This window comes from Gopherus flavomarginatus, chromosome 2 (genome assembly GCF_025201925.1).
Source record: "Gopherus flavomarginatus isolate rGopFla2 chromosome 2, rGopFla2.mat.asm, whole genome shotgun sequence".
NCBI lineage: Eukaryota > Metazoa > Chordata > Testudines > Testudinidae > Gopherus > Gopherus flavomarginatus.
The window spans coordinates 127,754,170-127,781,033 of NC_066618.1; the positions used below are offsets into that span (position 1 = coordinate 127,754,170).

At 42.8% G+C, this 26,864-nt stretch overlaps 1 protein-coding gene across 1 annotated transcript in view; it reads right to left on the bottom strand.

Moving 5' to 3' along the window:
• NFX1 (nuclear transcription factor, X-box binding 1) overlaps positions 1-21,537 on the bottom strand; it is a 195,243-nt gene extending 173,706 nt beyond the window's left edge. The window contains exon 1 of the mRNA XM_050938134.1: positions 21,504-21,537. Coding sequence (XP_050794091.1) covers positions 21,504-21,528 — 25 coding nt within the window. The 5' untranslated portion in view covers positions 21,529-21,537. The remainder of the gene's footprint in view (positions 1-21,503) is intronic.
• Between the last annotated feature and the right edge of the window lie 5,327 nt (positions 21,538-26,864).

The window sequence follows — 26,864 nt, forward strand, 5'->3', positions numbered from 1 at the left end:
GCAACATGCTATAAAAATTCCACAGCCCACCTGTGCCACAACTGTTTTTCTGCATATCCAGTAGATTAAAAGCCAGGGCTGGTGGTAAGGGGCAGCAAGCAGGGCAGTTGCCCAGGTCCCCAAGAAGTTGCTTGGGCTTTGGCTTCAGCCCCAGCCCCGGGGCAACAGGGCTTGGGCTTCAGCTTCAGCTCTCTGCCCTGGGTCCCAGCGAGTCTAGTGCCAGCCTTGCTCTCTGGTTTATTTTGGGGGAGACCCTAATATCTGCTCATGGCCTCCCAGGGAGCTCCCAGCCATTGATTGAGAACTGCTGATGTACACACATCCTTGTAAGCAGCAAGGGTCGAGCCACGAAATCCAACAAAATTCATGATTCTACTGCATGAACTGGTTATATATACACATTAGCTAAAAGCACTAAAACCATCCCATTGACCCAATATATGAATTCAGCTAAATTTCTACAAAGTGTACACTTAAAATCAAACTCTCTAAGATTGGAGTAAAACCCTTTAAAGCTTAAATTAAAAAAAAAAATAAAAAAAAAAAACATCAACCAATGGTAGCAGGGGTGGTCCATGCTTAAGATTTGTTATTTGGGCAAATCCTATAACCGTCAAATTAGTCAAAGGGAGAGAAGCTTCTTTGAAAGCTGCAGCAATCCAAAGTGAAAACTTCAACTGCAGCAGATTGTAACTTTGGCAACTATTACAAAAGACATCTCACAACAACAGAACAAAACCTCAGCCCAGCACTATTCCTGCAAACTTAAGCTGATGAGATAAAGCCCTGCATAAGCACTCACAACAGTCAGATTGCGAAAAAGTTAACCTTTCTGTAGGCTGCCCCTCCTGAGACCCTTTTCCAGTCCCCCATGTAACACCCCTCAAAGTGACAAGCCTGTGCCTTCACTTCTGAGGCAGGACAATGTGATCCAACCACTCTCTGACTTGATCTCTGGTTGCCAACCATGACATTTAGCAAGTCCAACAGGTTTGGCACCTGCAAGAGTTTTCTTTTAGGAGCCTGCCAACAGTAACAGCATGCAGTTCCTTAAGCCAGGACGGATTTAAAAAAATAATAAAATTTGTTATTTAAATTAGATGTTTTCCTTTTCTTTAAATCTGAAATTATGACAATTTAAATTAAAGCTTAAATCTATTAAAATAATGCACATAAACGAAATATGTGCTGCACCAACGAGTCCTCCTCACAATTTAAAGGAAATACAGGGTGCTGCTGTTTAATTATATTCAGAATCAGGAGAAAACATCAAACTTTAAGGACAACCCAATTTCATAAATGTCAGTATTCTGTACCACATTAACTATATTATTTTCACTCTTTACAGTGAAGCAAGTGCTGGTATTTACATTTTCCAAATATAACTACTTTCAATTTTGTTGTGCAGAAAAGCTTTTACCTTAAATTATTTTTGATTTCATATTAGCTAGCGGGTGCAGAGAATGAATCAACCAGTCCAAAAAGAAAACAAAGTTAAGAAAGCAGTTTGGAACTGAAAAACCAAGAAAGCTTGTTTTCCCCTTCCAATCTATGAACAAAACCCAGGTACTAGAGGTTGGGATCTATTAATTCTAAAAATGTGAAGCACATAGGGCAAGTTAACCTGCTTTTAGGCACTTCTGAAAATCCCACATGGCATCTAATCTGCATATTTAGGTGCCTAAACACCTTTGTTTTTGGTCATCACGGGCCAGATTTTTCAATCTGTTAATTCACTAATTAGAGTTCCTATCAGTTTAAAATATAAAACATATTTTGTGTTTGCTTTTTTTAAACGTACTCAGCATGTGACAGATAGGGCTATTTCCTGCAATATCCTTAAAGGACTTTATTGTATTAAGTTTATGCATTTTTATGAGACGGGATTGTACATAACCACGTGAGGTGGTGGGGGTGGTGATGTGAGACCCAAGAGTTCAAAAAACTATACTGAAAATCTGCCAAACAACTATGGACTTTTGGGACAATACCTGTTAAGTGGATTTCCTGGGAAATCCCTGGGGACAGCTTAATGCAAATTCTCTAACTCTGCTTATCCAAAAACCCAGCATTTAGATGCTACCCCAGGGTCATTCATTGTCTGATCTTGGCCTTTCTTTAACAGGTAATCAGCAAAGGCCTGAGCTCTACAAGGAGAAACAGCTCACGTGCCCAGCCTGGGTTCTGCTTCTGCATCTATAATCGAGATGAACTCATAACCATGGAGAAAACCTATGATGGGTTTTGAAGGACTTAAATCTACCAGAGCCCTAGGTTGGAGTTGGGATTATCTCTGGTAAGATTTTTGGCATGCATGTAGGTTCTTTTATTCTTTAATATGTTTTCAATGTAATTCTTGTACTTTAAGAATAAGCTGTAGTGCTACAGTGTAGACTTATGTGATGGAAAGGGTTGTGTTCCCCCCACATCGCTGTAGTAAATACACTTCTTTGAGAGGTGGTAGCAGTGTACACTGTGGGGGTTAGGTTGACCTCAATACATTGCACAGGGCATGAATTTTTTCCAGAGCCTTGAGCAATGTAGCTTGGTTGACCTAAGTTTTAAGGTGTAGACTCAGTTTGAATGTGTTTGCTTAGAAGAAGCTGTATGATAACTCATAACTATGGGCAATACATTGAAAAGAAAGCAAAGCATGGGAGCTGGCCTGTTTAGGCAGTCTGGCTTGCTATGGATATCACAGGATACAACAGAAAGCTGTGCAGTCTTAAAGTCCCTGGTCAAGAAGGAGTGAGATGTGGGTCTTCACCCAGGAGAGTTGACACCTGGGAGCTAGCATCCTAAACTGGGTACCCTTGTTGGACCACAGACTGGGACTATAGGTGCAGCTGCCTGAAACCATGACAACACATTTCAGGTACTTTTATTTAACTAATAATCTATTTTAAAATGCTTGTTTTGTACATGTAATTGAATTCCAATTTTGATCCAAATGCAGCATGACACAAATTCCAGGTAAGAAGTTATCTAAATAAATAAAAGTTGTGTCACGCTATTTTCCAACAACTGTAAAAATTAAGAAGCTGCATAAAAACGTTATGCTATTCAATTGCTTAAACAAACATGTATAAATACAATGTCTCATCTCCTCCTGGTTAGTAAGTACTACCAAATTTAGTGTCAAGGTTATTGCAATGATTTGGGGAATCTGTCTATGTACAGCTTATGAATTCAGTGTGATTTTATGGATTGTCTGTATCCTTTTATCTTAGAACTGTTTTTTATTGTGGCTATGTACACACTGCAGCATCTTCTTGGGCTGCCACCCTGACATGGTGAAGAAGCTTGAGCATACTTAAGACCCTAGGAACAATGCCATCAGGAGTCCTGCACTCCTGGTAGGGTCACCCAAGGCGATAAGGTCAAAGGCAAGGTACCAGACAAAGCACAGCCCAACACAACCGAGTATAAGACCTCAATGGCAGGATTACCTCTCAATGGCTGCAAAGGCAGATGAAGGCTGCAATGGAGAAGAAACCCATGGTTGTTGTGGACCTCCTTGCCACCAGACACAGGTATCTCTTCTGCCAAGATTTGTGTGGCTGCTGATGTGGAACAGCTCCCTCACATTACAGTACTCACACACAAGCTTCTTTCACAGGAAGAACTTTCTCCCTATCCCACGCATAGAAGTCCTGCAGCAATGGGTGAGTGGCGATGGGGACAGATGAAGTGATCACAAGGAGTCCCTAGTCACAGACCCACATGCAGGCAGTGACAGCAAGATGGTCATTGTGTGCCTCCGGACTAGGCACAGCAGTCACGACTGAGCAGGCCTTTTTAGGAAACCCTCTGCTCATGTAATATGGGGAAGGGGCTAGAAAAGGTCCCCCAAACAAACTATCCTACCATACCCGACTGGATAACCGCATTCAGAAAGATCACTCCCAATGCGGTCGAAAAACAAAAATGTTTCTTGCAACTTGAAACGTCTGTATCCTAACTAGATGACTCAAAAAGTGAAAGACAAAAACAGCAATCTTCGCCCAGGAACTCTCAAGGTACAACATCGACACTGCTGCTCTCAGTGAGACAAGATGTGCAGATGAAGGCCACTTGAGGGAAGAGGTTAGCGGTTACGCTTTCTTCTGGAAAGGAAAACCAGCAAGCAACAGGCAAATACAGTGTCGGCTTTGCAATCAAGAACCTTCTAGTCAACTGCCTGATTGAGTTCCCCTTTGGCATCAACGAGCACCTTAGGACCCTCTGTATCCGACTGGTCAATAAGTCATTTGCCACCATCATCAGTGCATATGCACCAACATTTGACACTGAAGAACGGAAAGAATCCTTCTACGCTGACCTTGATAAATTTCTGTCATCTATTCCAAAAACAGATAAGATAATCCTCTTAGGGGACTTTAACACAAGAGTTGGCTGAGATTCTAATGGATGGAATAGCTCTATGAGAAAGGAGTGGGCAAGACCAATTCCAATGACATCCTTCTACTCAGCAAATGCACAGAGCACAACCTTGTGATCACAATCTTCAGACAAAGCAACAAGTACAAAACAACTTGGCAACACCCCCGCTCAAAAAATGGCACCTTTTAGACTATGTCATTGTAAGAACACAGGATCTAACAGATGTCCAAATCACCCACACTATGAGAGGAGCCAACAACTGCTGGACTGACCACCACCTGGTGAGGTCAGTCTTGTTCAATAAGACTGCATCAAAACATAGAAAGCAATCCAAACCACACAGACGGCAATACAACATCCAAACACTTCAATCCACAGTGCACCAAGAGAACTTCCAAGCACTCCTCGATGAAAAACGGATCATATGCACCCCTGGAAATGACAACACAAGTGTCAAAGAAGATTGGGAAGCCCTAAAACAGACCATCCATGAGGCTTATGAGGAATCCATCAGCCTTGTTACCTGTCTTCAAAGTAGTCCTGATGGAGGCAACAACATTGAGATCACAGCCCTTTTGGGCAGGAAGAGAAAAGTTTCTGGGTCTGGCAAAACCATCCATCATCCAGTCAGAAGCAAAGCTCTTTCGATCAGCTCAAAGATGAAGTTCAAAGGAGGATCTGAGAAATCAAAAACGACTGCTGGAAGGACAAAGCAAAAGAAATCCAAGCATTCGTTGATAGACATGATATGCAGAGCTTTTTTTGTGAGACAAAGACCTTTACAGACCAAGCTCATATGCCCTCGCACCACCAAGATCCGAAGGTGGCAGTATCCTTCTTAAAGTAATGAACTCATCAAAAAGCACTGGAAGGAACACTATCAAAAGCCTCTAAAATCGAGAATAGACTGTGACTGATAACACCATCAACTCCATCATTCAGCACCCAATCTGGGAAACTCTTGCCAATCCACCAACACCTGAGGAGGTCTGCAAAGCAATTAAGCAAATGAAGAACAATAAAACATCAGGTCCTGATGGCATACCAGCTGAAGTACTGAAAGTGAGGGGAGAAACACTGACTAACAAACTTAATTTGCTGCTGCTCAAAATCTGGTGCACCGAAGAAATCTCCACTGACTTATGTAACGCTAACGTAGTAATCATTTTCAAAATGAGAGATAGGGCTGTCTGCGGCTACTATTGAGGCATTGCTCTCCTCTCCACTGCTGGGAAGATTCTTGTTAGAATCTTATTGAATCACCTGCACCCTCTTGCAGAGGAAGTACTCCCAGAGTCCCAGTGTGGCTTCAGACCATCACAAGGAACCACCAATATGATTTTAGCAGCAAGGGCAGATCCAGGAAAAATGTCAACACCACAAGAAGCTGTATTATGGCCTTTAATCGATCTGACCAAAGGCTTCAGCTCTGTCAACCATGAGGCTCTGTAGAAAATCATATCCAAGTTTAAAAAAGACATCCCCTTCAATAATCCTGTTGTGGGTAAAAGGTGGAGAGGAAAAGGGTAGTCACTGTAACTGGACTAACGGTCACTTACTATACACAGATAGGAGGACACAAACTTCTTTGTGAAGGGCAAAGCACAGCAAGAAAAAAAGGCAATTTGAAAGTGAGGGCAAAGACTGATAAATCAGCACTAGAGTTATTCACATGGATATGAGGACCAGTTCCATGAACGGCGAGGCAGTGTGAACCCCTATGTATCTGTGGAGGGAAATCATGTATTGCCCCCATAATGTGATTGCAAGGTTTGAAACAATGCTTTCTGAAACGTTTCAGACATACCAACTGAGGACTGGGGAAAGTATGTCTTAAAATTGGTATCTCTGCTAGATTTCCAAAACGTTACTTTGGGTTTGGCAATTATCAGGATAGGCAACGTAGTTACCTCTCCCTTACTTTCATGTGTCATTCCTTTATTACCATTATATGCCTAGAACTGTTTTTCAGGCATTAAACTGGAAGAATGTAAATTGTGGTTACTGTATTATTACAATGACCTTCCCTGTTTATCCAACATTTTGAGTCTGTGCATGACATATGGCTCAGCCAAATAACATGTAGACTGACCCAGGAACTTGCATCTTACCTAGGAACAGCAGCTCATGCATCAAAAGGGAGAAAAGAGTAAAGGGAAGAGTCAAGATTTGGAAGCCACGATGGATTTAAAAAAAGATATGCTTTAGGAATTATTTTGGGGAACTTCTATGGCCTGCCTCATACAGGAGGTCAGATTAGATGATCACAGTGGTCCCTCCCCGTCTTAGAAACTATGGAAGTTTGGAAATTACAGAGGAACCAGATTAGAAGTGCTGAGCATGGCAGCTGTTGATAATGTCAGGGAGGTAGGGAAAACTCTGAAGGCAGAGCAGGGTGGGAAATGGCAAAGCAAGGACAAAAGACGATACTTCCACTCCGCTCATTTACCAAAACACTAAATGGCAATATTCGTAACAACTCAGAAAACTCTCTCTAGCCTCAAATCTTGAAAAAACAGCTCCAATTGTACATAGTATAACCAAAACTGTATATCTAGTATAGAAAGTTCTTTGCCAGTATTCTTCTTCTTCCTGATAAAGTCTCAGCTGCCATCTCCACTGCCATGTCTGGATGCTGGGATCCCATGAAGATCTCAACACCACTGACACACTGCAGTGCAGCTCTTCATCCCTCTGATCCACCAATTTAACAGAGCAGTTATGTTTCTATTTCATCAGACCGCATAAGTTGTCTCTGTCTTATCTATTAGCATTTAGGGCAGTTTGGAAGAGCAAGACCTAAGGATTCCGTACAGATCACCACAGAATAGATACATTTTCAGCCTCAAGCCAGAGCTGCCATTGTCATAGACCTTAAGTCCCTTAAGCGTTTCTCTGCACTGCTCAAAGTTATACCCCTCTCAGCTAATCATATTTTTATATACTAAAGTCTTGTGAGTGACAATTCATCTGGTCCTGATCCTCCCTATCTCTTCAGATGGCCACCAACAACCTCACATTGACTTTGGGCTAGCTGGCCGTACATTAGTATGATGGTTTCCTCTGAGTAGTACTACTGATAGTAGGAGAATAAAGTTGAAGAGAAAGGTACATGTCTTCTGGCCTACTAAATCCTTGTGCAGAGGAGTTCAGAAAGCAGTGGTATAACACCTAGGCACTGTTGGAAGCAAAATGTGTTATAGATGTACTGGGAGTCCAAATTCTAGTTACATCATCAAGTATGTCTAGTGTAGACAAAACCTCTAGCATAGCTGTAAGAGGAAACTGTAATACAGAATTATTTGGGGGAGGGGGGAATGGAGGAAGGGAGGAAAAACAATACGTTTCAGTTCAAGGACAAATTCTAGTTACCTATGTGAAAAGGAAATGTACTGCCACATCACATGGCCCAACACTCTGTGGCAAATTGCCGGTACTGTTCTGCTGGGTCTCGCGCTCTCTCTTCTTTAGGGAAGGTTCAGGGCGCCATTGCTTGCCTCTGAACCGGTATTTTAATTACCCCACTAGTGTACTTGAGGAGGGGAGTGGAGAGGGAGGGACCTGGGCCCACCTTCTTCTCCAGGTCCCAATCCAGAGGCCCTGAGGTTTGTGGTGAACCACTTGAACTAGCGGTTCCTTCCCCTGGGCTACTTCCCTCTCCTGCCCTTCAGCTTGGGAAGAGGCTTCTTGCCCTCCTTTTACACAAGCCAGGTGCCACTTACCTAGGGTTTCTTTTGGATTTCTCAGCCCACCGCAGCACTCCTCCAAACTTTCCTTTTGTCTCTCTTCAATACTGTTCTCTTCTCCAACTCCTTTAAACTGCTCTCTGCTCCAACCAAACCTTCCTGCTCCAACTCCCACACTGTCTGACTGAAGCAGGGGTTTTTATCACATGACTGACTGCTGGTGCTCTAACTGTCTTCAGGTGCTCTAATTAATCTATAACAAACCTTCCTCCCCTTGCAGGGAATAAGGCTCCCTGCTAACACTCTCCTGCTGCCCTCTGGCCATGCTGTATCACAACTCCAAGCAAAACAGCTGTGCATGTTTGAGTACCACAGTTAAATAGAATATTGTCAAAAAACTTTATATATTTTATTTATTTTTAAATGTAACTTACTACATCTTTTCTGCTTCTTTTACAACTTCTCTTCCTGGCTTCACTCCACTTTTTCCTATTTTAGATCATGATTTTTCTTTTCCTGAGCAGTTTCCACTATCATTTTTCTTCTCTTCCCACCCTCATCTTTCCCTACATTGTGTTCTCTACCTCCTCCCTTATATATCCTGCCATTCTTCCTTCCTTTCCAGAATCTCTTTCCATCATTCTTATGAACATCTCATCCTGCAAATCACTCATTTTCCCACTTCATGAACATCCATTCCTAGACTGGTGAGATTTTCAAGCCCTGTCACCTAGATCTACGTGTGCACTAGCAATATTCAGACTTAATTCACCAACAGTGAATGCCAAAGTTCTGTAACGATTCCACAGTGACAAGTTTAGATACTAATATAGATGCATCATTAAACCTACTACCCAACATATGACACAAAAGATGGAAGGAAAGATTTACAGGCAATGCACAGGAGATAAGCCAGACACCCTACTCCCAAGCTGCTGGGAAAAAATTAAACTACTGGGACTTCTGCCAGGGTAATGTCCCTGGACCCTCACCAGGCTCCATCTTTCCATCAGACTCTGGCTAGAAGATGACTAAATCTGAAGCCTCCCTTCGCCTCTCGTCACAAGTTTTGGCTTCTAGAAAGTAAAACGAATATTCTCTCCCATCCCAGAGCCTACTGGCTGCTACATAGTTGGACTGGGAGTGCTCTGCTGTTTCACCTCTCAGATTTCCAGTACTGCAAAAGAATGCATTCAGCCCAGCCTCCGTTTTCAAGTCCTACTCTCCAGTGAATAGCTTAAGTGCTTGTGCTGTTCAAAGTTTACCTCAGCAGCAGCAGGGGAGAAGCTATCCGAATTCTGTCAGTTTCACTGATAGGCACAGGCAGTGAGATCAGACAACACACCGGTCAGTTACCACCAGTGTGGAAACTTCAGAAAACTAAGCAAAGCACCAAAGGGTCTGGAGCTGTTTGCATGCAAATTTAGGAATATAGCACCAGATTAGTTCACACTTGAATTACATTTGTAATGTTATCTTTCCAACTTTAAGGGATGGAAATTCAATTTATTTTAAAATGAATACTTTTTACATAGCTTACTATTTGCAATGGACAATAGAACTTTCAAGCTCTGCAGAAGAAACAGACAGTAACTTTTTTTGAGATGTGAAACAACTCCCAATTTTTATAATCAACATGACCAAACTTAATACACCAACAACCATGTTTTAATGTTCAATAGCTCATGACTTCACAGGTTTAGAAACTAGTACAAAAAGCTTCCAAACCAGTATGCTTTTTACTGATTTTTCAGATTAGATAATGATAATAGTCCCTTTTGACCTTGAATCTATTATTATAGGACATAAAAATAAAAGTTTTCAGCAGCTGGCTTTTTCATAAGGTAATCAGAAACAAACATTTTTTAATGCGAGCTGCAGTTTCTCCCCATCAAACCGTAAAAAATTAAGGGACAAAGGTGAGAATTAACCTTCAACTACAATTCATAAAACAAGAAAAATCTCATTTTGTATCTTTACAAAAAAAAAAATCACACCCCATCCCCAATTACAAACTACAAATTGAAAATTTTGAATTAACTTCAAGGTTTAATTTAAAATTTTAATATGTAATGTTTACAACATATCATACTCTATTCTTAATTGCTTATATTATTAAAAGTTAAAGAACCTTTTATAATAAAAAAGTTACATATAATTAAAAGGAAAATAAAAAGTGCCATTTTTAATTTAATTGTGATACTAATCAAAGTAATTGAGACAAAGTCATCAGGTCAGGTATGAAAATGAAGAGCTCCTTCCCCACAGCACAGCGTTATGCTTTATCTTAGTTGTTCATTATGCAAAATTCCTAATGGGAAATTGTTTTCAGCTTGTAGATTTTAAATGATTGGATAAATATTTTTGTATATAAGCGTCCCTAGAAAAGGTTTATCTTCCCTGATTTCATGGATGTCTGTTCTGCCTGCAAAGTATCCCAAGTATGAAGAAACATTCAGTTATGTGTTATACTTTCTCTATTTGCATCAACTTCCCTGCAGAAAGTACATTCTCCCCATAGAATTATGTTGTTCTGGGATTTTTATTTTTTGCTGATACTTCTTTTGATACTGTTTGGAGAGAAGACTACTACTTCATTTTGTAAGTTAAAACACAAGCGTAGTAAGGAATTGTTCAATATATACATATTATACAGAAGACAAAAGTTATTCCATATTTTGGTTGACATTAAGGTTATGGTGTGATCTTTGTGACAATATAATACAAGAAAAAAATTGTAGTTGAAGTTCAATCCCTAATTTTGTGTTTCCTGAATCTTAAAGTTTGATGGTGATAAACCACAACTCAAACAACGTTTTGTTTCTGAATTTTCTTAATTTTTAAGTAGGAAAAAAAAAGTGTTATTCAAATAGAACACACACACATATTCCTTTATCTGCAAAGTATATTTTATTATTAGAATCATTTTGTAGGTCACTGCATTGCAGTACCTACAGTTCACAAAAGAGAGCGTTACTCACCGTGTGTAGTAACTGTGGTTCTTCTACATGTGTGTGTCTTAGAGTGCGCCACTCTAGGTATATTCATGCCCTACACCTCTGATCAAAGATTTTAGGTAGCAATGTTTGTTCGACCTGCAGATGCACTCTCCCAGTCTTGTACTCTGCAACAGGGCTATGTAACACCATATAGGTTAACCATCCTCAGTTCCTTCTTTACTGCAGAGCTCATTGGTAAGAACTACAAAGCAGAGGGGAGGAGGGCGGGTAGTGGAGCACACATAGGGGCACATATCTAAGAACCAGAGTTACTGACAAGGTAAGTAACCCTCTCTTCAAGTAAAGTCCCTATGGTCGCTCCACTGTAGGTGACTCTGTGGTGGAGCTTCAGTCGAGTCTAATATTGAGGATAAGAAAGTGAAGCCAAATATGACATTGGATGCTGAGTCATGGGTGATTGCATAATGTTCAGCAAATGTATGAGCAGATGTCCAAGTCACCGCTCTGCATATTTCTGTGACCAGAATGTTCTTGACGAAGGCTATGGAAGTGAAGAGATCTTGTGGAGTGAATCTGAACTCCAGAAGGAGAATGAAGGTTGTGAGCGAGGTAGCAATAGGTAATGCAATCTGATATCCACCTAGAGAGTCTTTGTTTAGAGATTGAGGATCCCTTAGGTCTGTCTGGAATGGAGAGAAATAGTCTAAGCCCTTCAGGAAAAAACTCTTAGTTCTATCCAAATAGAAAGCTGTGACTCTCCTAACATCCAGTGTCACTTCCCTTTTGTTCTGGTGCAGTGTTGGAAAGAAAGCTGGGAGGTGGATAGACTGGTTTATATGGAAGTCTAAAGATATTTTCAGTAGGAACTTGGGGCGTGGCTGTAATGTAACCTTATATTTGAAAAAAATTGCAAACAGGGGTACGCCACTAGAGCTCCTCTCTCTCCTGCTCTCCAAGCAGACGTAATGGTCACTCGGAATGCAGTTTTCATAGAGAGATGTACAAGAAAGCCTGCAGCCATGGGTTCAAAGGGAGGCCTTGTAAGGTACCTAAGCACAAGTCTGAGATCCTATGCCGCTGTAGGACATCTGATTTGTGGAAAGAGGTTACTCATACCCTTCAGAAATCTTATTGTCGGATAAGCAAATACAGAATAACCATCTATCTTATGATGAAAGGCAGTGATGGTTGCGAGATACACTTTTAAGGAGCTTAGAGATAATTCTGACATTTTTAGTTGTAGAATGTAATGTAGCACAAGTGGTAGTAGAGAGGATATAGGAGTAATGTGCCTCAAGTCACACCAGAGCTGGAATCTCTCTCTCTTTGGAATCTATGTGTTATGAGTAGTTTCCCGCTATGTAACAGCACAATCCTCAGAGCAGGTCATTTCCAAGATTTGAAACCACTGGAGCCATGCCTTGCATCAAAGAACCTGTATATTGGATGGATCTGGCCAGCATCCTGAAACAGGAGATGAGGAACAGGCTGGAAAGTGATTGGTGGACAAATCACCAGTTGAGTAAGGTATGAAATCATGTTTGTCTTGCCCAGATGAGAGCTATAAATATAACTCAAGTGCTCTCTCTTCTTATCTTGAGCAGGACCTTGGATATTAGAGGAACTGGCGGAAAGTCATAGAAGAGACTTGTGTTCCAATGTAGGAGAAAGGCATCTCTGAGAGAGTGATGACCCAGGCTGGCCCTGGAGCAGAACAGGAAGCACTCCTTTTTCTCGGGTGCGGTGAATCAACTTATCTTTGGGACTCCTCAATGTAGAAATATGCTGTGGAGAATGGAGGGTCTATTTCCCATTTGTAAGCCTGAGAAAAATTCCCTCGGAGAGTGTCCACTGCAGTGTTTTATATGCCTGGGAGGTAAGCTGCTGAGATGTTGATGTGGTGGCAAATGCACCAGTTCCAGAGTTTCACTGCCCCACCACACAGGGAAGGTGACCTTGCTCCTCCCTCCTGGTTTATGTAAAACATGCATGAGATTTTTGTCTGTTGATCTCTATATGCTTGCCCCTGATGAGTGGCAAGAAATATGAGCAGACATTTCTAACTGCTCAGAGTTCTAGAAAGTTGACATGTAGTGTGAATTTGAGAGGGGAGCATTTGCATTGAATAGTGCGGATGTCCATGTTGGCCTCCCATCCAAATAGGGATGCATTTGTTGTCAGTATTAATGTTGGGGGTGGTTGAATGAAGGGAACCTCTAAACAGATATTGTGAGGGTCTTTCCACCAGTCAAGGGAGTTTTTAACAGCTGAGGGCATCAACAGAAATTTGTTTCGGCTGTATTTGCTCGGTACATTTACCATTCTGAACCATCCTTGAAAGCACCTCATGTGAAGTCTTGCATGATTTATTACAAAGGTTCCTGCTGCCACATGTCCCAGGAGATGAAGACAGTTTCTGGCAGAGGTCTTAGGGCTGGCCCGAATTATTGAGATTAAGATGGTTAAGATGTTGAACCTTTGTGACGAAAGGCATGCTTTGGCCGCTACCACTTCCAGGTAGGCTCCTATGAATTCCAGATGTTCTACTGGCACTACTGCGGGCTTGTGGATATTTACCTATAGTCCCAGCTGAAGGAATAAGTCCATCGTCTTTTGTGTGGCCCTCAAATCATTGAAGGAGTGTGCTTTGAGAAGCCAATTGTTTACATATGGGAATATCATAATTCCTTTTGTGTGAAGGTGCGCCACTGCCACAGAAAGGACCTTTGAGAACACTCTTGGTGCGGATGATAGACCAAATGGGAGCATCCGTATTGAAAGTGGTCCTGCACCAGATCAAACTGTAGTAACCTTCTATGGGTTGGACGGATCGCAATATGCATAAGTATCTTGTATGTCGAGGGCCAAGAACCAGTTCCCTTGGTCCAGAGATGGGATTATTGCTGCAAGAGTAACCATCTTGAAGATTTGTGTCATTACAGATCTCTTGAGTGATCTTAGATCCACAATGGATCTCCAAACTCTGTTCTTTTTGGTATCAGGAAGTACTTGGCATGGAAGTCCTTCCCTGTGTGCGCGTGGGAACTGGTTCTACAGACTAATGTGACACATGGCTGGAAAGGGTTAAACATCCTGCAAAATAAATAACCCTCAGAAGACATGTGGGGAGATAAATACACAAAAACACAAACATTCACCAGGGTGTATGGATAAAGATCAATGGTAAAAAAAGGGGGGGGCGGTAATTTAAATCGGATTTCTGAGGAAAAACTCTATCTAAAGATAGTCTTAATTAGGATACATTATAGCTCAAAGATCTCTCAATATGGAATAGGGATTATAAATTCTAATTCTATAATATGAAACAATATATTCATGTAATGTTTAAGAAAAGTTTTGTAAATGAGTTCCAATGGTTTATGGATTAGGGACTCAATCTTATGGGGTTCCAGGGCTTCTATATAGATTATTTAGGTTAATCTTTCTATCTACCCAAAGGACTCAGTGTTCAAAGATACTATCAGAGATGCTTAGTTTTGCAGTTCTCAAACTGTGGATTTGTGTCTCCAGAGATAACATGCTTGTTAACAGCAAAAATGTTTTTAAATAAATAAATAATATATAGAGGAGAGAAACCATAGAATATCAAGGTCGGAAGGGACTTCAGAAAGTCATCTAGTCCAACCCCCTGCTCAAACCAGGACCAATCCCCAGACAGATTTTTATCCCAGTTCCCTAAATGGCCCCTCAAGGATTGAAGTCACAACCCTGGGTTTAGCATGCTCAAACCACTGAGCTCTACAGACCTCAACCCTATTGTCCCTCTGCAAATTTGTGTACACAGAGTCAATCCCTTACCTCTCTCTAAAAGTGCAAAGTTTAAAAAAAGTTCAATGAATAGAAGATTGTTGGGGTGGAATAGATCTGAACAAGGAGAAGAAGTCTGGAGATAAATGTGAGAAGGGAGGGACAGGCAGTAGAAACAAAAGTGAAACTGTTTGAACAGCATATTCCAGAAGTCTTGAGGTCTTTCTGAGTGGAGCTTTCATTGATTTGAGATCTACCATACCATTCTCTCACTAGAAGGGAAAAGCTATAATGGCAGCAGGCCATAAAGAGACCCAGTTTGGGAATATTTTAATGAAGTTCCTCTACCTGTAGGAAAGATAGGCATGCATGCAAAATGCAAACAGTGCAACAAAGAAATGCAAGGCCTGGTTGTCCAAATGAAACAACATCATGAGAAGTGTTCCTTCTCAGGAGGAAGCTGTGTTGAAGATGATGAAAGGAACATGTCCGAACATGCAGAATCTTCAGATTGGTAAACTTTTTTATTTCATACTTCTTTCTTAAGGACTGCCTGTCTTCCTTCTGGACTATTCTTGAATTCTCATGTTTGAGCAAAAAAATATACTTGTTACTCTATGGTACTATCATTTTAGATGGTGGGGGGAGCTCTGTGTTGTCATCTACAACTGACTTTTTCATGGGTCAGTGGGCCCTAACAGAAAAAGGGTTCTCCAATCCTGCTTCTTGGCTACCAGAAGGATATTACAGAAGCTGTTTTGTGCTGGCTTAGTAAAATCTAAGTATTGGAATACCCACAGGCTATGAGAATTGTCTGCCCCATTCTTTGCAGTTTACCCTAACTCAGTAACTTCATTGCGGCTCCCCAGGACCCTGGTCACAACACTGAATATGTGAACACATTCAAGCGGGCCAGCTCAAGAACACTCCAACCTAGCATATGATAAAATCATTTGATAAAACTGATGAATTGTGATATTTTATCTGAAACATCAGGAGTAAAAATACAAAGACAGGTGGTGAATAGGGATGTTTTGTCTGAAACATCAGGAGAAAAAGTACAAGGGGGGTAACAAACATGTCATGAAACACGTAAGGTGATACACAAGTTGTTTATCCCAGACTGATTGCCTCAGTCTACAAGTGCTGGGATACCTCACTTTAACCCTTCATCTGGCCTAGAGTGCAGTGGAAAGTCCCATCAGTGACTGAGGCTTTGGCTACACTGGCGCTTTACAGCGCTGCAACTTTCTCACTCAGGGGTGTGAAAAAACACCCACTGAGGCAGCAAGTTACAGCGCTGTAAAGCACCAGTGTAAATAGTGCCCCAGTAAATAGTGCCCCGACTGTAAACTAATCCCCATGGGGAGGCGGAGTACCTGCAGCGCTGGGAGAGCTCTCTCCCCCAGCGCTGGCACCGTGACCACACTCGCACTTCAAAGCACTGCCATGGGAGCACTCCCGCAGCAGCGCTGTACAGCTGCAAGTGTAGCCATACCCTCAGCCGGTCCATTGTCATGGGCATACATGTGTTAGTGTACCTGGTCGGGTGTCTTCACTAATAAACTAAGTCTTGTGGTCTTATTGGGCAGTTCGATCGGAGCCTGCTATATGGTCTATCTGGTCAGAAAGAACCCCCATGCACAGCTGAACAGCTGACCACAGCATGCAAAGCAGTGATGGGCAATTGCTCCTCTTCTACCAGGGCACTCTTCTGTGGATGCCACTATTGCTCATTCCATTTGACAACTATATGGAGCCACTTAGAAAAATCACAACGCATGGTCTACAATGTCAATAGCATACAGGTAATGAACAACATGTTCCTCACTTCTGATGCTAATAATGCTATCCTTCAGTTACCTCAATATCTGACAGATTAGCATGGGGACAAAAACTGAAGGTAGGAAGACCTAGCTGCCACCATCACATCTCTGAGGGAGTCTACACTCAATAGTGAAGTCAGGCCATAAACTGGGGCTTCTTCTGAACATCTTATTAATTCTGGCCACTCACATCCACAACTTCCAAAATCACCTTCTTTCACCTGCAGTTAGCAAGAAGATGGTGCACCTACTGTTGTATGATGACCTCATGACAGTGATACAGTGAGTTCCAAACTGTAAATGTCCGACCTTAAAGAAAACTCTATCCAGTCTAAAACTCAGCAGCCCATCTCCGGAGCAGCACCAGCCGCCAGCAGCACATCACCCCCTGCTCATTCACTAGCACATAACAGAACCAGCCTCTTCACTTTTAAAGTCCTCCAAGGAACTGGATCAAGTAAAGAAAGTATCTTTCCCCAAGACCTTCTTCAACACAGGAACAATAAATCTGCCAACATTAAGGCTAAGACTCATGAAAGCAGGGGCTAGAGTTTTCTCAGCAACTGATCCAAGACCAAGAAACCATATTCTGAAAGTGAGAATGATCACAAGACCCCTCCACCTTCAGAATAAAATATAAGACTCACTACTTTAGCCTAGCCATCCCATAACAGCAGCAGCAACTGGGAAAAAATAGAAAGAAGAAAGAAAGATCATATTCCCCATACGTACGTTGAAAAAAAGTTTGTTTTTTCACTAGCAACTCCTAGGGAGAATGGGGGAAATGCAGTCCACTTGTTGGACCTTGTCTTACATTAGATGTCTCTGGGAAGTCTACTAAGAGCAACATTACAGTAGAATCATAGAAGATTAGGGTTGGAACAGACCTCAAGAGGTCAACTAGTCCAACCCCCTGCTCAAAGCAGGACCAACCCCAAATAAATCATCCCAACCAGGGCTTTGTCAAGCCAGGCCTTAAAAACCTCTAAGGATGGAGACAGCTGACACAGCAGACCTTGATAAAATTGCCCAAAAGACCACAGAACCATTTCAGGAAAGAAAGCACTTGGCCAGGTTTGTCAATGAAGCACAGTCCTAATGCCCTGGCTCAGTGGTTACCGGTACACTAACATATGTATGCCCATTGCAATGGGCTCAGCTGCAGTGAATGGCGGAACTTTCCATTCCCCACCTTGGCTAGCCAAAGACACTCCCTCTGAAACCCCTCTTTATATACCGATACAAACAAATAATGTATCATAGAATCATAGACAATTAGGGTTGGAAGAGACCTCAGGAGGTCATCTAGTCCAACCCCCTGCTCGTATCAGGACCAACCCCAACTAAATCATCCCAACCAGGGCTTTGTCAAGCCAGGCCTTAAAAACCTCTAGGGATGGAGATTCCACCACCTCTCTAGGTAATCCATTGCAGTGCTTCACCACGCTCCTAATGAAATAAATCCAACCTAGATCTCCCCCACTGCAGCTAAATATCATTGCTCCTTGTTCTGTCATCTGCCACCACTTAGAACAGCCTAGCTTCATTCTCTTTGGAACCCCCCTTCAGGTACTTGAAGGCTGCTATCAAATCCCCCCCCACTCTTCTCTTCTGCAAACTAAACATGCCCAGTTCCCTCATCCTCTCATAAGTCATGTGCTCCAGCCCCCTAATCATTTTTGTTGCCCTCCGCTGGACTCTCTCCAATTTGTCCACATCCTCTCTGTAGTGCGAGGCCCAAACATGGACGTAATACTCCAGATGTGGGCTCATCAGTGCCGAACGGGGGGGGGGGGGGAGGAATAATCACGTCCCTCAATCTGTTGGCAATGTTCCTACTAATGCAACAAGGGCACATTGTTGACTCATACCCAGCTGCTTGTCCACTGTAATCCCCAGGTCCTTTTCTGCAGAACTACCGCTTAGCCAGTCAGTCCCCATCCTGTGATTGGCACTTGTTAAAAATTAGATTAAGAATAAAACATTATCTAGAAAGATTTCAGAATAAATGAATACGAATCACTTTCTACTTTTATTAATTAGAAAGTGTCTGGCTTCAATAAAGCATTAAATTGGTATCCAGATTAATATAAGAAGGCTGGAAACTTTAAATTTGATTTTGCATTCTAGGTTCACAGCGAGTACTCAGTTATAAAGTCTACATTTTCATAAAGCAGGTACACAGTTTTTTGGAAAGCTAAATTCTGGAGTCTGTATTACTGCAGTTTACATTATTGTTGATTTAGTTCAGCCAATTGTTAAAGAAATTAGAATAAGAACAATTTTGACTTCAGACACAGTTGAACGGATTTGCTTGGTTTTTCTCCTCCAAAGACTGCTAACTATCAGAACATGGATAATGTGTTAGGCTTCTTCAGATAAACACCCAGTATACAAACTTTTGAATGTTAGCTTAAAGATCTTAAAATTTTGAGCTTTACTTCCATCACCAGAGTCTTTCATTATATGACCAAACAACACCAACCTAACTACTTATTCGCAACATAATATTAAATGTAAGGAGAGAGAAATAATAACTAACATTTTCAGAATCTAAAATATAACTCTTCCATACAAAGCTTAAAAATAAGGCCTAACATGAAATAAATAAACTCACCCCACAAATTCATAGGTTCCAAGACCAAAGGGACCACTGTGATCATCTAGTCTAACCTCTTGTATAACATAGGCAACCCCATGTCAATAAAATTCCTAGAGCATATCTTTTAGAAAAGCATCCAATCTTATTTAAAAGTTGTCAGTGAAGGAGAATCGACACTAATCATTGTAACAATTACTCGCCCTGTTAAAAATATACATCTTATTTCCATTCTGAAGTTGTCTAGCTTCAACTTCATTGTGCCATTCGACTATGTTATACCCATCTGTACAAGACTGAAAAGCCCAAGTTGCAAATCAGTACTCCTGAGGGAATTCTGCACCAAAAAAATAAAAATTATGCACACAATATTTTAAAATTCTGCAAATTTTGTCACTAAATGTGGCTCCAACATGGCAGAAGGGAGCATAGGCCACTGGCTGTATTGAGGTGCAAGATCACTCTGAGCCCCAGGGTAGAGGGACTTGGCAGTGAGGCTGCACCTGACCCAGGTCTGGGCCTGCCCCAGAAACATCCTGAGGCCCTGCACCTCTGGCCAGGTATGGTTGGGCTGGCTCTGCTTAGCTAGATCCAAGTGTGATGGGGCTTAGTGGAGAGGTTTCTGTGTGGGGCGATCTGGGTGCAGGCAGCTCAGTGGGAGATCTGGATGTATAGGGATTCATTGTGGGGTCTGGGTGCAGGGGCAGTGGGAATCTGCGACTCTGCATGGGATCCAGGTGAAGGTGGCTGGGGGGGGAGGAGCTGGGTGTGGGCAGACGGGGCTCCGTGGGGAGCCTGGGTGCTGGGGAAGTAGGGCTTGATGAGGTGGGGGTCTTGGTGCAGCGGCTTAGGGCTCAGTGGAGGGGCCCAAGTGTAGGGCTTGTCAGGGTGAGGGTTCAATGCTTAACAAGGGAGCCCCAGCTGTTGTAGAGGAGATGCCACATGCTGGGCTCCTGCTTCCGCCAGCCATTGCCCTATCCCCTTTTCTTCTTCATTCCCCTCCCCCACTCTATTCCACCCTCCTTCTTTCCCCACCCTCTCTCCCACCCAGCCCCACCACTGGCACTCACTGTTGCACAGAAAACAGGAAGGCTCCCAGCATATAGAAGGGGAACACCCGTGGCACTAAGACCTAAGAGGGAGCATCCAGCTGCAGAGTCAGTGGCAGCCTCCTTCAGCTTAGCAGCTCTGGGCTTTCAGAAATGAAGGGGGGACAGTGGCATGTAATCCCATGCCTCACCTCTGTTGAGGGGGCAACCCCACCCCCAAAAAACCCTGCACCTGTGGTCATTCCCTTTGCTTCCCTGTTGTTTTCTGCAGGGAAGCACAGGAATTCCAGGGTGCGGGTTGTTTTCTGCAGGCAGGCAAAATCCCACCTGGAGTAAAAGCAGAGAGCTAGGCCCAGTCCCATGGGTCAGGATCTCCTGCTATGTGGTGAGGATGAATCAGTATCCCCCTGCAATACACCCCCGTCCCCAACCTCTGGCCAACCCCCAAGGCCTACTCCTCCCACCCACCACCACACACACACACACACACACACACACTCCCTCATATAGACATAATTCCCTGATAATAAAATATTTTAAAATGAATTTTAGTGGCCTCTACTAATACCTTACTACTTACTAGATCTAGAAACAAATGTTTATCCCATCAGGAAGAGGGACTGCCCTATGCAGGAAGCTTGCTGTAAGAATAAAGACATCTGAAGATTCCTCACTTTGAAATACTCAGTTTTATAATTGTGTTCCTGGACTTTTTGCATTTGTTTGTCTCTGCTTATATTATTACATGGTGAAATCATACTTTGTACCCACCGATAGGCTACTACAGCAAAATTACAGTTAGTTTATCTTAGGGAAAAACCTCACTTTTTCCCTAAATTGACTACAATATTTATTAGGAAAAAAATTGCTGACAGCAGCTGTGAAGCGAGCTCAGGGCCGTAGAAATTGCTCTAGGAGACCAGATCACTGCCCCCCTATAGCTTTCCCAGAAACATTTCTTTCTCCCCCGGCAGCGGAGGGGCGCAAGGCCCGGGGTGGAGGGGGGAAGGGCCCTGTCCGGAGCAGGCTGCTGCTTGCACAGATATAGGAAAGCAGCTTCGCTGGCGCCCGCCCGGACAAACCACCCCTGCCATGAGCTCGCGCCGCGCACGGGGCTGCGTCCCAGCCGAACTGGGTTCCCGCGGGGGGGCGGGGGGGGGCGATTCAGGTCCCTGAGCCGCAGTCCCCTCCCCGGGCAGCTCTCCCACACCCAAGAGCCGCATGAGCCCTACCTGAGCCTGGCTGCGCCTCCGCCATACCGGCCCCGCGCACGCGCCTAAGCAAGCGCCCTCCCACCCCGGACAAGGGAACCCTCGGCACCGCGTAGGCCACACCCACAATCCGGGGAGGGGGGAGGGCCACGAGCGCGCGGCAGGGAGGCGGGGCTTGGCCTGCGGCCGCAAAGAGAAGGGCGCCTGCTATCTGATCTTACAAATCCCTGCAGACAGCAGTTTGTCCCCTGCACTCATGGCAGGACAAAGTATTATCTAGACCAGGGGTTCTCTCACGGGGGGATGGGACCTGTCGGGGGGTCACAAGGTCATTACATGAGGTGTCCTGAGTTGTCAGCCTCCACCCCAAACCCCGCTTGCCCCCAGCATTTATAATGGCGTTAAATATATTTAAAAGTGTGTTTAATTTATTGGGAGGTCACAGTCAGAGGCTTGTGATGTGAAAGGGGTCACCAGTAAAAAAGTTTGAGACCTACTGATCTAGACTATTCCTGACGTGTTTGTCCAACCCACTCTTTAAAATCTTCACTGATGGAGATTCCCTTCCTGAAGCAATTTAGTCCAGTGCTTAATGACACTGACAGGACATTTTTCCTAATGTCCAACCTAAACCTCCCTTGCTGCAATTTAAGCCCATTGCTTCTGGTCCTATTCTCCCTCCTACTTCTAACAACCATTTATGTACTTGAAAACACTTATGTTTCAGTCTTTCCTTATAGGTCATGTTTTCTAGACCTTTAATCATTTTTGTTTCTCTTCTTTGGACTTTCTCCAATTTGTCCACATCTTTCCTGAAATGTGGCACCCAGAACTGAACACAATGCTCCAGTTAAGGTCTAGTTAGCACAGAGTACCGTGGAAGAATTACTTCTCATGTCTTGCTTACGACACTCCTGAAAATACATCCCAGAATGATGTTCCTTTTTTTTGCAGCAGTGTTACACTGTTGACTCATATTTAGCTTGTGGTCCCCTATGACCCCAGATCCCTTTCCGCAGTACTGCTTCCTAGGAAGTCATTTCCTATTTTGTATGCATACAACTGATTGTTTAGGAAGCTAAATGGAGTATTCTGCATTTGTCCTTATTGAATTTCATCCTATTCATTTCAGACCATTTCTCCAGTTTGTCCAGATCATTTTGAACAGTAAGACCTGTTGTAGTCTCCGCCTTAACAAGTTCCTTATCAACCTTTCAATTTTCATATTGATCCCCATCTTTTCCAATTTAGCTAGTAATTCCCCACGTGGAACCGTATCAAATGCCTTACTGAAATTGAGGTAAATTAGATTCACTCCATTTCCTTTGTCTAAAAAAGCTGTTACCTTCTCAAAGAAGGAGATCAGGTTGGTTTGGCACGATCTACCTTTTTGTAGTAAATTATACCTATAGGTCACGCGCAGTTCGTGTCTAGGCTGAGGCCCATGAACAAATTCCAAGACTGCAGAGTATCCAAAAGTAATAGTTTTATTACGCTCAAGCGTGGTACCCTCCTGCTAGTCAGAGAGGGGACCCAAAACGCAGTTTACACAAAGATTATATACCTCTAAACAGAGCATGCTGCCCTTGTGCACCACGCTCAAGCGTGGTACCCTCCTGCTAGTCAGAGAGGGGACCCAAAACGCAGTTTACACAAAGATTATATACCTCTAAACAGAGCATGCTGCCCTTGTGGACCACAAGCTTAATATGAGTCAACAGTGTGATACTGTTGCAAAAAAAGCAAACGTGATTCTGGGATGCATTAACAGGTGTGTTGTAAACAAGACACGAGAAGTCATTCTTCCGCTTTACTCTGCGCTGGTTAGGCCTCAACTGGAGTATTGTGTCCAGTTCTGGGCACCGCATTTCAAGAAAGATGTGGAGAAATTGGAGAGGGTCCAGAGAAGAGCAACAAGAATGATTAAAGGTCTTGAGAACATGACCTATGAAGGAAGGCTGAAGGAATTGGGTTTGTTTAGTTTGGAAAAGAGAAGACTGAGAGGGGACATGATAGCAGTTTTCAGGTATCTAAAAGGGTGTCATCAGGAGGAGGGAGAAAACTTGTTCACCTTAGCCTCCAATGATAGAACAAGAAGCAATGGGCTTAAACTGCAGCAAGGGAGATTTAGGTTGGACATTAGGAGAAAGTTCCTAACTGTCAGGGTAGTTAAACACTGGAATAGATTGCCTAGGGAAGTTGTGGAATCTCCATCTCTGGAGATATTTAAGAGTAGGTTAGATAAATGTCTATCAGGGATGGTCTAGACAGTATTTGGTCCTGCCATGAGGGCAGGGGACTGGACTCGATGACCTCTCGAGGTCCCTTCCAGTCCTAGAGTCTATGAGTCTATGAGTCTATAAGTCTGAAGGAACGTCTAACATAGTGAATGCTAATGGGAAGGGGGTAGGTTTAGAAGATAAAATAAAAAAAGAGCAAGTCAAAAATCACTTAGAAAAGTTAGATGTATGCAAGTCACCAGGGCCTGATGAAATGCATCCTAGAATACTCAAGGAGTTAATAGAGGAGGTATCTGAGCCTCTAGCTATTATCTTTGGAAAGTCATGGGAGACGGGAGAGATTCCAGAAGACTGGAAAAGGGCAAATATAGTGGCCATCTATAAAAAGGGAAATAAAAACAACCCAGGAAACTACAGACCAGTTAGTTTAACTTCTGTGCCAGGGAAGATAATGGAGCAAGTAATTAAAGAAATCATCTGCAAACACTTGGAAGGTGGTAAGGTGATAGGGAATAGCCAGCATGGATTTGTAAAGAACAAATCGTGTCAAACCAATCTGATAGCTTTCTTTGATAGGATAACAAGTCTTGTGGATAAGGGAGAAGCGGTGGATGTGGTATACCTAGACTTTAGTAAGGCATTTGATATGGTCTCGCATGATATCCTTATCGATAAACTAGGCAAATACAATTTAGATGGGGCTACTATAAGGTGGGTGCATAACTGGCTGGATAACCGTACTCAGAGAGTAGTTATTAATGGCTCCCAATCCTGCTGGAAAGGTATAACAAGTGGGGTTCCGCAGGGCTCTGTTTTGGGACCAGCTCGGTTCAATGTCTTCATCAATGATTTAGATGTTGGCATAGAAAGTACGCTTATTAAGTTTGCAGACGATACCAAACTGGGAGGGATTGCAACTGCTTTGGAGGACAGGGTCAAAATTCAAAATGATCTGGACAAATTGGAGAAATGGTCTGAGGTAAACTGGATGAAGTTCAATAAAGATAAATGCAAAGTGCCCCACTTAGGAAGGAACAATCAGTTTCACACATACAGAATGGGAAGAGACTGTCTAGGAAGGAGTATGGCAGAAAGAGATCTAGGGGTCATAGTGGACCACAAGCTTAATATGAGTCAACAGTGTGATACTGTTGCAAAAAAAGCAAACGTGATTCTGGGATGCATTAACAAGTGTGTTGTAAACAAGACACTAGAAGTCATTCTACCACTCTACTCTGCGCTGGTTAGGCCTCAGCTGGAGTATTGTGTCCAGTTCTGGGCACCGCATTTCAAGAAAGATGTGGAGAAATTGGAGAGAGTCCAGAGAAGAGCAACAAGAATGATTAAAGGTCTTGAGAACATGACCTATGAAGGAAGGCTGAAGGAATTGGGTTTGTTTAGTTTGGAAAAGAGAAGACTGAGAGGGGACATGATAGCAGTTTTCAGGTATCTAAAAGGGTGTCATCAGGAGGAGGGAGAAAACTTGTTCACCTTAGCCTCCAATGATAGAACAAGAAGCAATGGGCTTAAACTGCAGCAAGGGAGATTTAGGTTGGACATTAGGAAAAAGTTCCTAACTGTCAGGGTGGTTAAACACTGGAATAGGTTGCCTAGGGAGGTTGTGGAATCTCCATCTCTGGAGATATTTAAGAGTAGGTTAGATAAATGTCTATCAGGGATGGTCTAGACAGTATCTGGTCCTGCCATGAGGGCAGGGGACTGGACTCGATGACCTCTCGAGGTCCCTTCCAGTCCTAGAGTCTATGAGTCTATAAGCTTTAGCCAATACACAAGCCTTTTTCTTATCTACCACCTATCCCCTCTAGGCACATTCTCCTGCTGCCTAGTGTTGCAACTACCCAGGCATGCAGTTAGGTTTTTTCTCTAACTGTTGCCCTTATCTCTTTTTCTCCAGATGCCCCCCCTTTCCTGGTATGTGATGTGCTCACTTCTAGCTAAAGGCGGGCCCAGAATACAAAATGGAGTTCTTATGCTAACTCACATATGCTAACTCTCCTTAACACTTTCGTAAAACCATGTTGTGTTTTCTCTCAATTACCTCAATGTCCTTAACTACTTTCCCCTTCAAATTTTTTTCCAAGACCTTGCATACTACAGATGTCAAACTAACAGGCCTGTAGTTACCTGGATCACGTTTCTTCTTTCTTAAAAATAGGAACTATGTTAGCAATTCTCCAGTCATACTGTACAACCCCTGAGTATACAGAGACATTAAAAATCCTTGCTAAAGGGCCTGCAATTTCATGTGCCAGTTCCTTTAATATTCCAGGATGAAAATTATCTGGGCCCCCCAATTTAGTCCCATTAAGCTGTTCGAGTTTGGCTTCTACCTCGGATGTGGTAATATCTACCTCCATACCCTCATTCACGTTTGTCATCCTATCATTATCCCTAAGCTCCTCATTAAAGACTGAGGCAAAGTATTTGTTTAGATATTGGACCATGCCTAAATTATCCTTAACCTTCACTTCACCCTCAATGTTTAGCGGTCCCACTTCTTCTTTCTTTGTTTTCTTTTTATTTATATGGCTATAGGACCTTTTACTAGTGGTTTTAATTCCCTTTGCAAGGTCCAACTCTACATGGCTTCTGGCCTTTTTCTCTTTATCCCTACATGTTCTGACCTCAATAAGGTAGCTTTCCTTGCTAATCCCTCCCATCTTCCACTCCTTGTAGGCTTTTTGCTTTTTCTTAATCACCTCTCTGAGATGCCTGCTCATCCAACTCCGTCTACAACTCCTGCCTATGAGTTTTTTTCCCTTTCTTGGGATGCAGGCTTCTGATAGTTTCTACAACTTTGACTTGAAGTAAATTTAGGCCTCCTCTGCCTTTAGATCACAAGTTCTTCAGTCCAATCCACTTCCCTAACTAATTTCCTTAATTTTTTAAAGTTAGACCTTTTGAAATCAAAACCCCTAGTCACAGATCTATTTTTGTTCATCCTTCCATTTAGTTTCAACTGAATTAGCTCATGATTGCTCGAACAAGGTTGTCCCCACAACCATTTCTTCTAAGAGGTCCTCACTACTCACCAAAACCAAATCTAAAATGGCATCCCCTCTTGTTGGTTCAGCAACTACTTGGTGAAGGAATCTATCAGCTATCGCATCCAGGAAAATCT